The 12,395-nt window shown below is 36.6% G+C and overlaps 1 protein-coding gene across 1 annotated transcript; it reads right to left on the bottom strand.

Moving 5' to 3' along the window:
* Nucleotides 1–5,148: 5,148 nt before the first annotated feature.
* Nucleotides 5,149–10,724, bottom strand: LOC121418184. Its single transcript, XM_041611911.1, has 3 exons — nt 9,615–10,724; nt 7,403–7,504; nt 5,149–6,021 (listed from the first exon to the last, which is right to left on the bottom strand). Exons 1-3 carry the CDS (start codon nt 9,702–9,704, stop codon nt 5,764–5,766), a joined length of 450 nt encoding a protein of 149 aa, XP_041467845.1. The 5' UTR covers nt 9,705–10,724; the 3' UTR covers nt 5,149–5,763.
* Nucleotides 10,725–12,395: the final 1,671 nt, after the last annotated feature.

Genomic DNA, 12,395 nt, shown 5'->3' with positions numbered 1-12,395 from the left:
ATACACTCCCCGCCCCACCCCAGTGTCGCTTGTGCTGTTACCTGTCCCTTTTTCCTCTTAAGTTTTTTTTTTCTTTTCTTTCCTTCTCTTGTCATCAATATTGGTCATGTTTTGAAGATGTTATGCATAACATCTTCAAATCATGACCAATATTGATGACAAGAGAAGGAGAAGGAAAGAAAAAATCACATAATAATAAAAAACACTCAATCTATCAGGCAATATACTAATAAAAATCATGATTTTTATTTGTATATTGCCTGATATATTGATTTTTTATTTAATTATGTGATGTAAATTCCATGCACCCAATTTAGATTTAGTCTGCCATGTGGTTTCTAATAAACACCCTTTCAATTCAAATTCAAAATACTTCATATCAACTTATTGACCCCTTTCGTGGTATCTTTATTGTACTATACTGCTCACCTCCAAAGATTGTACTGTCAATCAATATTATTGGAGTTTCATCATTTGAATATTTTCATATCCATATCCCCAACCCCACCCCCTGTTCCACGGCCCAGTTAATCATGTGTACATTGGCCCGTATTCTGAAGTCGGGTTTAACTTAAAATCAGGTTTAAAGTTATGGTTTAAGTATGGACAGCCAATTGTTACATAAATCACTAACGGTAGAGATATCATATTTCAGCTCATTTGGCTCTCAAATTATTCATAATTGTCTAGGAAGTATATGTAGATTATTGTCTTCACCATCGATGAATCAGGAAAGAGCACAGTAAACATAAGAAACGTACAACTTAATAAAAAAAATTGATACTTTTGGCTTCCCATACTTAAACCAGAACTTTAAACCTGGGTCTAAGTTAAACCTGACTTCAGAATACGAGCCATTGGGTTTGATTTTGAACTTGATTCCGTTTTTAAAGCACAATGACTCTTGTGAACTTTGAGAGATGATAATTTCGCACTTTAAATGGAATTCACCATGAAAAAAAAGTTTGATGTAAAAATACAAACAAATAGTATAAACATATTAATGAAGGCTTGAGGAAAATCCATCAAAGATCAAAAAATTTATCAGAATTTTAATTTTTGATGAGTGACGTCATATAGAAGCAGCTGCCCCATACAATGTTATGTAGTATAAAATGCATAAATTTCAATTTTATAATGGTTCGTGATGACTAACTATTTTTTCTTTCAGGAGCGGGTGTGAAATAATTGTCTGTTGATATAATATACTGAATGTACAATAAAATCCATCTTATTATTATCATTTTTAGAAAATGACATTTCTTGTTTTTTTTTACTAAACGATATGTTGGGAAGTTGCTCGCATATGACGTCACAAATCAAAAAAATAAAAATCAGGTAACCTTTTAAGTCTAAACTTGTTATTATGGTGAACTTCCACTTTAATTTCTCGCTTATGATCTAATTACGAAGAAAAACTTTTACCAAATTAACAATTGCTTACAACATGTAATCCCTCCCGTTAAGAATTTACGCTAGTGTTATGTTGGAGAAACTTACTTTCTTTTGTGTTTAGATCCAATCACAATAATGTGTTTTAATTAATAGAATTTAGCATATTACAACTTCGGGTTTTGGGGACACAAAGCTCGTACACTAAAAGGTTGTGATCTGGCAATGGGCGCACAATGAAAAGCTTATTATCAAAGTTGCCTAATCAGGAATTAGGGTACCATGACAGTGCTCCTGCATGCCCCCCCCAAAAAAAAAAACCACGATCCTCGAATCGAGTTCCTTTAACCCCGGGCTTTAACCCTGATCATAAGGGTTCTTGACTCATTCACATGCGAAGATACCTTTTGTTTTTTGAGCTGCTGCACTGGAGGGAAGCGTTATAGGTAACCTAGGACTCACCAGACATGCAGACTCTTGTATACCTTGATGAAATGAATAATGAAGAAGCAAAGAGCTCTCTGCAAAGGTCACCCACCCCCGCGGGGCACCTGATTAAACATTATTGCTCCAACAACCCCGCTGATCAACGACTTTATGAATTCAAGGGGGGGGGGGATAGAGTAGGGTTAACTTACACCATGGACACAGAGGATTGTATAGCTGCGGAAGGATTTTTTAATGGCCGTTTCTATAGGTGGAAGATGGCGTGGCACTGGTTTGGGGAAGGGGGGGGGGTGAGGTTTGATTGTTTTTGTGGCTATTTTTTTCCAGAAATGTTAGTCTTTAGAAATTCTTCCCAGTCAATCCTAATTTTTTTCAGGGACAGTTTTGCGAGATTTCCTTCTTAATTACCAATGATTAATGGTATTATTGCGCTGGCTTGTATAGTTCACTCCCAAAACCACAAGATGGGGGAGGGGGTGGAAATATTAAATTCTCCTTTTCATGAAACCCGTGACAGAGGTTAAACAATCACCCAGTTTCCATCCTTACAAGGATTCCTCTAAAAATCTTGGACAAGCACGTGTGTGGTTGGATACCTGAGTGTGTGTGGGGGGGGGGGCAAGGGTGATACTCTCCATATACTTGCCTATAAATCATTTAAAGTCATTATGGGAAAATGATGATTGTACAATAAACGAGTAAATGATCAGTGTTGCTGAATAACTTGTTAATCCTTTCCATGGTGGTATGCAGCGGCAGCGGGGGGGGGGCAGTTGCCCCCAGAAATTTTGAAATCTTCCTTTTTTTTCTGAAACTTTTCAAAAAATTTACCAAAAGTGTGCACAAAATCCTTTCAATTTCACTTCAGAAAAAAAAAATCACCCTCATAACCAGCTTGGTCGCTTAACTCCCTTGTTTTCGATTTTTTTAATGCCTTTTTTAAGCATTTGATGCCCCCCCGAAAAAAACTAAGCGTACGGCCATGATCCTTTCCTCATCACACGTCCATATGTGCATGAAAATAATAAACAAAATACAACAAAGCAGCACGGGCAGAACGAATCGAGTCTCATTGCTGAAGGGACTTTGCTGTCCTTTTATTGAGAGCGCCATCTCTCGTTATAAACATTAAAGCTGATGGCTGAATTTTGAATGTTTATGCACTCTGGCTAAACACACGTTGGTCTCCTACTGGGTCTCCTATTAATATATGGTTTAATTACCGTTCAGTCCAACCATCACTTGGCCCAATTGCACTTGGTCTAAGTGTCATTTATACGAAGACGTAAATAGGCTAAACGAAAATAAGGATTTCGGATTAAGGTCATAAAGACAATGTGGGAAATTAGTATAATGGTTTACAATCCATTATACTTCTTTCATTTTAATGATCTTTTTTTATTCTCTCTTTATTTTTCTTCCTCCTTTTTCTTTTTTCCCTCACTTCTTAAAAATGGCTCCCAATTTGTTTTAACACAAGAGGCATAATGATTCAACGAAATTTGAAAGGAGCAGATATTTAATAAACCTTTTTAATGCAAAAAAATCAGTAGATTTTGATATAAAATAAACAAGTGGAATGCCTCTGGCCGTCTCACCTGCATCACGCGGTTCAATATAGCAGCAGTGCTGACTTTGAATACTACTCTAACTCGCACAAGATGTTCAGTGATACATGGTTACTCTTATGTCCACTTTTTATGAACTAGACCAATAAACTTACAGATATGATGGTTATTCAACAAAAAACCCCAACATGGCCAAAGTTCATTGACCTTACATGACCTTTGACCTTGATCATGTGACCTGAAACTCGAACAGGATGTTCAGTGATACTTGATTACTCTTATGTACAAGTTTCATAAATCAGATCCATAAACTTTCAAAGTTAGGATGGTAATTCAACAGATACACCCATTCGGCCAAAGTTCATTGACCTTTGACCTTGGTATGTGACCTGAAACGCGCACAGGATGTTCAGTGATACTTGATTACTCTAATGTCCAAGTTTAATGAACTAGACCAATAAACTTTCAAAGTTACGATGGTAATTCAACAGATACCCCCGATTCGGCCAAAGTTCATTGACCCTAAATGACCTTTGACCTTAATCATGAGACCTGAAACTTGCACAAAATGTTCAGTGATGCTTGATTACTATTATGTCCAAGTTTCATGAATCAGATCCATAAACTTTCAAAGTTATGATGGGAATTCAACAGATATCCCCAATTCGGCCAAAGTTCATTGACCCTAAATGACCTTTGACCTTGGTCATGTGACGTGAAACTCATGTAGGATGTTTAGTGATACTTGATTAACCTTATGTCCAAGTTTCATGAACTAGGTCCATATATTTTCTAAGTTATGATGACATTTCAAAAACTTAACCTCAGGTTAAGATTTCGATGTTGATTCCTCCAACATGGTCTAAGTTCATTGACCCTAAATGACCTTTGACCTTGGTCATGTGACATGAAACTCTAATAGGATGTTCAGTAATACTTGATTAACCTTATGGCCAAGTTTTATTAACTAGGTCTATATACTTTCTAAGTTATGACGTCATTTCAAAAACTTAACCTCAGGTTAAGATTTGATGTTGACGCCGCCGCCGCCGCCGGAAAAGCGGCGCCTATAGTCTCACTTTGCTTCGCAGGTGAGACAAAAATTGATAAATTATTTCACTCTTTCCCTTTCTTTCTTTTCTCCTTTTATTTCTTGGTCGTGAAACATTCGGGGCACACTCATCTGTCCGCCAGCAGTGTCCAAGACCGTACAAATGTTACAAGACATAACACAAAGTGAGAATGTAAGTCATCATTTAAAAAATCACGTTCTTTACTTCTTTCCTTATGGAAAACGAGGAAAAGCGAAAAGGTAAAAATATTATCTTTTCACTTTCATCTACAATTTTTTTTCTTTGGATTTTTTAAATCATATTTGTGATATTTTACACCGGTTCATCACTTTATTTTAGTTGGATGACCCCATGCATGGCAGGACCCGGTATACCATAAAGTTTAGGTATTGATCATGGGATAAATTTCTACGATTGATTGCAATGATTATTGAGCAGGATCACTTGTAAAAAATCGCTCACGGTAAATTTTAATAATACGGGTCCAGAAGAGCCATGATCATAAGTATTACTATACACAGCAAAAACTGCGGTGTTAACCGGTGCACATAGAGGACGACACCAGTGTTAAATTGACAGTGTTATTTTAACACCTATAGGTGTTATTGCAACACCATTGGTTGTTACATTTACACTATTTGGTGTTATGTTCAATCTGTAGGTTGCAATTTTAACACATCAGGGTGTGGTCCTCTATTAACACCAACTGGTGTCAGTTTTAACACCACAATTTTTACAGTGTAACTCAACATAGTTTATTTCCTAATATATTGGAAAAGGGCTTCCATCATTTCATATACCAAACAAAAGTAGGGCAATATAGCAAAAATCCCTCTTTTTAATTAACAAGTACAAAAAACATAAAAATGACCACCCGATTTTGATTTCGTTGTATGTTCAACCCCAACTTTTAAAAACGTTAAGTGGTCGTTGCTGATCAGTGGTAATTATTTGATTCATGTCTTATTCTAAGTGGTTAAAAAAATCAACGCTGTCGAACACCAAGACGGATATCATGAATCATCCGGAAGAGAGAGAGAAAAAAGGAGTCATGACACAACCCCCTTGATATAAATACATGTATAAGCTAATCTGTTCAAAGATGACCAAAGATAAACATTAAAGGTGAAAAAAATGTCTTAAAACGCGTTATATGACTCATCTCAATTGACTGGTTCAATATTTTACTCTTCGGGCTCAAAGCACGGTTGCAGAACTTTAGGACCGCGGATAAATTGCAGTTATAAAACTGATTTCAAATTTCAAGATAATTTGATGCTCATTCATCTCAGCTCAGAGGACGTGAAGTCAATGTCCGGTTCTTCGGGCTCCAAGCACGGTTCCAGAACTTCAGGACCCCGGATGAGGGCGATGAGGGAACGGAGTAGGTAGCAGAAGACAATAATGAGAACACATCCGATGATATTCCAGTCCAACTCGTAGTGTTGGGAGTCCCGTGATCGCCGACGAGCGGCCTTCCATTTCTTGATTTTCTTCTGTTCGAACATGTCGGCGCAATCATCTACCATGATCTGCATGATCTACATAGATCAAGAAAGAGAGAAAAGCGAAATGTTAATCTTGAGAAAAATAATACCATTTTGGGAAAACAATCAATATCATTTTCTGGTCCTACTTTATGGAATCTTCTCCGGAATCTTCTGCCAAGTATTAGAAACACCCCAGTCGTAAGACATTTAGCAAATCGTTAAAAGTTATGCTACTGGAAGATTATAATCAAATTGGTATGGTAAAATAATGCCTGAAAACAAATAATTCTATATAAAGATTTTGTGAATAATTAAGATTTTTTTCTTGTAAATAGTGTAAATATGTTCACTGAAAATGATCGAAACTTTCTGCAACAGTAATAAGTAGAATTAGTATTGAATTTGTGGTACAATATTGAGATTTAGTTAAATTTATTGTTTAAACTATGATAATGATATTATTTGGGGCTAACCTCGATTACCATCTTGCTATTATGTTAGCTCCAAATGTTTTGTTTATATGTAATGTACTATTCATTGTAATTGTACCTGACAGTGATATATTTGGTAATAAATTCAATTCAATTCAATATATGAAATCATGCAATATAAGAAGGTTATGTAGAGATTATGGAAACTGTATTGGACAAATGTTTATATCGCGCATGTGCGACTCTGCAGAGTAAATCAAATGGCCATAGAAAATGTTATGATTTATATTATTTATTCCGGGGAGTTTTTTTTTAATCACTAGAAAATGTATGCAAATCCCTTCTGGGGGGGGGGTTGCGTCATTGTCATCATTTTCATCATTGTCACCACCACCACAAACACCATCGCCACCACAACCATCATCGCCACCACAACCATCATCATCATCCCCCTACTACACCACCATTATCCACCTCCTCCTCCTCATCACCATCATCACCATCCTCCTCTTCATCATCACCACCACAACCACCACCATTATCATCATCACCATCGTCATCATCAGCAGCAGTAGCAGTAGCAGCAGCACCATCATCATCATCATCATCATCACCACCACCACCACCACCATTAGGCATCGTCGTCGCTGTAATCATTAAAGACATACCAGCCCTTAATAATAATTGGCATTTATATAGCGCTTTATATCAATCTACGACTGTTCAAAGCGCTTCACAATTATTATTACCCGGTCATTGGATTCATAGCATTTCAAGCAGCCTGTTAGGCGCAAACTTGCTAAACCAACCACAATGACGGTTGTTTACCCAATTAGCACCTGGGAGAGAGTGGCAAAGTGTGGATTGACGCCTTGCCAAAGGGCGCTAGGCCATGGTGGGATTCGAACACACGACCCTCTGATTACAAGGCGAGAGTCAGAACCGCTACACCACGGCGCTTCCATACTGTGTTCATTTATTTCAAGAAATAAAGTACTTACTCTTAATCTGTCTTTTAAGACGACCATTGATTCTTGTATCTCCTTTTCTGACATGATTTTCTTTGACATCGTATCACATTCGTTACATCTTTGCGTTCGGTCCTGTGATTACAATTCGTGCAAGTAATGAGGATTACATTAAAATCTAACCAGAATTGAAATGAAAGTTAAAGTATATTCACAGTTTTCATCTAAAATCCCAATCAACATCATTGCATTAAAAAATCATCAAACATCAACAGATTATAAGATATTGGGACGTTTCCATGTAATGGGCGTGATATATGAAAGATGCGCTGATCCTATCCAAGAAACCATTTGCCCAAATTTGGTATTGTGCCTATACCCTGATTTAGATGCATCGTATTTCGTTTAGAAGAAATTGTTGATAACATTTACCCCCAAATAATGTGTTGCTTTACTTGCTAAGATTTTTATAGGAAATTTTCGCCATTTTCGGGAGAACACTCCCATTTGATTGCTAGTAATTTCCAGTGGCCAATTTAGGAGAATCTACGCCCGGGACAAGGGCTATTTTTTTTTCAATTCTTTGGTTGTTCATCAGATTATTTTCCGATCTTGTTCTCCTTTTCAATTTCCTCTCAATTTACACTCAATTTTGCGACCCCATCGAGGCACACGGGACAATATATGCCCCTATCCCTTGAATAGAGAAACGCTACTTGTAAATTCTCCCAGAATTCACTTTTTGTGCTATCCAATCATTTATGAAATCCTGAATGATATAGCGTTAATAATTTCAAGAATATTCGATGAAATTAAATTGCTGTTACCAGTCTGAAACAATTATATCCAACACCAGCTGGCAAAAAGGGGCGAAATAGAATTATTTTCATTTATCAATCTGGAAAAGAGCAGTTTTCAATAAATATTATGAATCCCAAGTCCTATTGCAATTCGGACAGAACAAAGTTTTACATTAATTGAACAAAATGATGGAACTTAAACAGCTGATTCCACTTTCAGGACAGTGTTTCCATGGCAACGTCACTTGAGAGAGCATCTTTCAGGTGATTGTGAATCTGTTTACTTCCGGCATCATTCAAAAGGCAAAAAGGAGGAGTGACTGTGATTATTGATTTAACGAAAATGGCAACGACTTGCAATAGCATTTTGTTTGTATAACGGAGAAAGGAAAGGGACTTTTATTCCATTCGAAGAGTGGAATTACCTTTCATTCATTTCTTTGTGGAATCGTCTAAACATTCGACAGGAACTAGAGGAAAGACGTGTAAATCCATTATAGTCAGTGTACAAAGTCCAAAAGCATTGTACTGGCGGAGAGCCATGCAGAGTTGGCTTAAAATCTTAATTTTTAAATCCATGGAATATCAAGGTGAATAAAACCAAACACAATCCACAGCCCTGAGCCGATATAGGCTAAGAAATGTTGCCCATATTATGTTACGAAATTTAGTTAGTCTAATATATTCCTGAAATGACAGCTCTATTTAATGAAATGATATGCAAAATAGTTTCTTCTGCATAGCCAATGATTAAGCAAGCTTCTTTGAAAACTCTATGTACTTTATTTGTTTCAAACTCGCATATCACCGCTTGACGTTCACAGTCGTCTGCCTATATAAGTCGATCTCGTGAATTGAGTAATTTAAACAATTTTCAGATCATTCTGCGTCTAAAAGAATTATTATTTACCTCAAGAATTTCGCTAGGAAGTCAAACAGTTTATGTATACAGACTCAACTGTGTTTTACTATGGTAAAATTGGGATATTGACTTTTTGAAGGTGGTTCAATATCCTTCTTTGAGAGAAATCCTTGAGGAACACGCAGTGCATTTTCAAGCTTGATCATGCATGCGTGTGAAGACCTGTTGTCTCATTTCCCCTTCGTGGATTATTTTCAATGGACAAATGTTCATGGCGATGATTCGATCTATATTAAGAATCGAATGTGAAAAACAAAGCTGATGAAAAAAAACAAAGCCGAAATATCGCTGCGAAATATGACTTCGTTTCTTCCTGTGGATGACTTTCATTGCAGAGAAATGTTCATGGCGATTATTAGATCGTCAAGTCAGTTTTTATGAAAAATACGGCTGGAAAACAAAGCAGAAATGTACTTTGTATATAGGAAACCGAGATTCTATATTTCCCGGTAAAATATAATATTCTACTTTTTTGTGAATATTCAGTCTAGACCATGGACCTATAAATAAGGTTTAGACTTACCCTTTTATTTGGCCTCGAGTCTCCAGCAGAGGCACTAACTTGTCGTCCTAACTCACACGTGTGGAACATCGTCAGACATTTCTTCTCCATCTTTCATATTCAGAAAGTCATATATTTTGATAGCAGACGACAAGCGGTTTTCCCCGCCACACGGAGGACCCGGCGGAGTACACAATGCTAAGTGTTGTAGCTATTCATTTTAATCATTAAAAACCTCTGATCTCCAAGAAAAAACTGTAAAACGAGAGTGGTGTACAACGTTAGGTCAGAGAAATATCGATGATGACCTGAATTAAGTCTTTTCGAACAAATTTCTTCGAGCAATAATTTGCTCTCATGTAGCAGCTGCATGCAAGGTCCGACTTCTCATACTGTTTTCAAGTTGATAACCATATGAACTTAGATATATATTTCATCCTGGTTCCGTATATATCATAAGCCTTTCCAAATTCTCGGTCACGAATCATAGACATGAAATATTATATCCGCATGCAATCATGAGCTAGTTCAAGTATCGAAGAGTATACATGCTCACAAATCTGCGGGTCTAGATTCCCGAATCATCTTAATATAGCAGCATAAAATAATAGGGAATCATCATTGTCATAAATCATTTACCCATGGTTATAGCATTGTTCTACCCGCGGTCTCTTCTCTCCTGTCACGGCGAGAGATCATATACCTTACTTTTGACGAGACTTCTGATAATGTATATAGCGTCAAAGCTGTCTGTGAATTATCAAAGCACAACACCCGGGGCACAACATTCTCAACATGATGGAATCTGATAGACTTCATGCCAAGTTCAAGTTGGAGAGCAATATAATAGCATTTCTTTGGCAACAATTAACCCATGCCATTCTCCACATGATGATTTCGCAGTGTGTTCCGCAGATATAATAATAAAGTTTCTGGGTGATTTCAAAAGGAGGATGGCTTTTGTCCTGAAGATCACTCAGGCATGTCTTCAAGGACCTCCTTGATGTTTCTGACAGTTTACTTTGGGCACATTTCTGTTGACATTTGCAGTGATCGTAAATGGATTTTATTTGCTTTCATATACTTCCCGGATAGAGCGGTATATGATTTCGGTAATACAATATTTTCGCTTGGAACAACATACAAAATGTCGACCAAACTGCGTTGTATGTATGTAGTAATGTATGGAGTCAGACAGAGCAAAAGAAAACATACCCCCCGTAAGAAGTACATGTCCCCCCTAACATATGCATTTAAGGGGGAAGTTCACCCTCAGAAAAAAGTTTCTTGCAAAAAATTGGAGGAAAAATAGAGAACCAATATTAGTGAAACTTTAAGTAAATCCCCATCAGAGATTTTTAAAAATATTATAATTGTTATATTTTGATTTGTGACGTCATATATGCCAACAGCTTCCTCATATATCGTTTAGAAAAAAAATCGATTAAATGCCAATTTCTAAAATAATATTGAAAATATTTTTTATTGTACCTTCAGTATATGGACAATAATTTTTCACACCTACTCCTGATAAAATAGTCACTATGAATCATTAAAATAATGGAATATATGCATTTTATATTACATAAGATATGGGGCAGCTGCTCGTTTATGACGTCACAAACTAAAAGCTTTAAGCTCTAAACACTTTTTTAATCTGTGATGGATTTTCTTAAAACCGTCATCAATATAATAATTATACAAAATCAAATTTACAAGAGACTTTTCTTCAGGGTGAACGTCCCCTCGAACAAAATTCCCTGCCCAATCTCTATATACAGACGCCCTCCCCCTCTCTCTCCCACACTTATAACTCCTCAAAAAAAAGTTTGGAAATCTAAGTTTGGCCATTAATTTCTCCCAATTTTACACAATGCATATTTTATATCATTCTAAAGATCATTTTCATTCTCTTTAAATGATACCCTACGTTATATTATTATGGTTCACATGAAGGTGAAGTGCCTTGAAATGCGGGGGTAAGGTCAAAATTCAAAAGTTGCAAAATGACAGAATATTGAAAGTCACTGTTCTTTTTTCCGTGGTGATGAGTGAGTTTCTCAGCGGTTTCTTTTGTTTTCATGCACATTCACATCGACATTAACATGGAATCAAACACACCACTGCACAAGCAAACACATAACAAAAAAAAACATGCATGGGTATTTCGAACCACGACCCAAACCATATCATCTCACAGATCTCAAAAAAAAAAAAAACCCGCGCCGAGAAACTCACTTACCACCACGGAAAAAAAAGAACAGTGACTTTCAATATTGTGTCATTTTGCAACTTGCCCCACATTTCAAGGCACTGCATCTCCATGTGAACCATAATCATATCATGTAGGGTATCATTTTAAAAAGAATTAAATGATCTAATCATTGGTATCAATCACACATTGATATTCACTAAACCAAGGAGGGATTATCGATCAAAGTCAGATTTCCAAACTTTTTTGAGGGGTTTATTATTATATATATCTCCCCACTCTCTACTTTTTATCTTTCGTCCCCTTTTCTCTAACGGTCTCCCCCTCACTGCAAACACGTGTGAAAGGTGTATTGGCCAGTATAGGCCCTATCAAAAAAAGGTGATATAATAACGGTGAATGCCTGAATATGTATTTAAATTAAGTCCCGATATATGCTTGACTCGGAGACGGTTTCGTGAAGACTTATGTACAGCTATAAGGTAACTTTGCCATTTTTAAAATAAAATGGAAACCTTCATTGCAATTAGCTTTTGCCGTGACCTGTTACCATGACAGTTGTCATAATGGCAAAGGTTATCATACTAGTT

This window comes from Lytechinus variegatus, chromosome 7 (genome assembly GCF_018143015.1).
Source record: "Lytechinus variegatus isolate NC3 chromosome 7, Lvar_3.0, whole genome shotgun sequence".
Taxonomy (NCBI): domain Eukaryota; kingdom Metazoa; phylum Echinodermata; class Echinoidea; order Temnopleuroida; family Toxopneustidae; genus Lytechinus; species Lytechinus variegatus.
This window is presented reverse-complemented; position numbering and strand designations above follow the sequence as displayed.

Bases quoted from the DNA above. Each gene is read 5' to 3' on its own strand.
- LOC121418184 (XM_041611911.1), bottom strand. From the start codon at position 9,704: ATGGAGAAGAAATGTCTGACGATGTTCCACACGTGTGAGTTAGGACGA. The intron at 7,505-9,614 runs GTAAGTCTAAAC...TTGTAATCACAG, and splicing joins ACTCGAGGCCAAATAAAAGG to GACCGAACGCAAAGATGTAA. The intron at 6,022-7,402 runs GTAAGTACTTTA...TGATCTATGTAG, and splicing joins TCTTAAAAGACAGATTAAGA to ATCATGCAGATCATGGTAGA.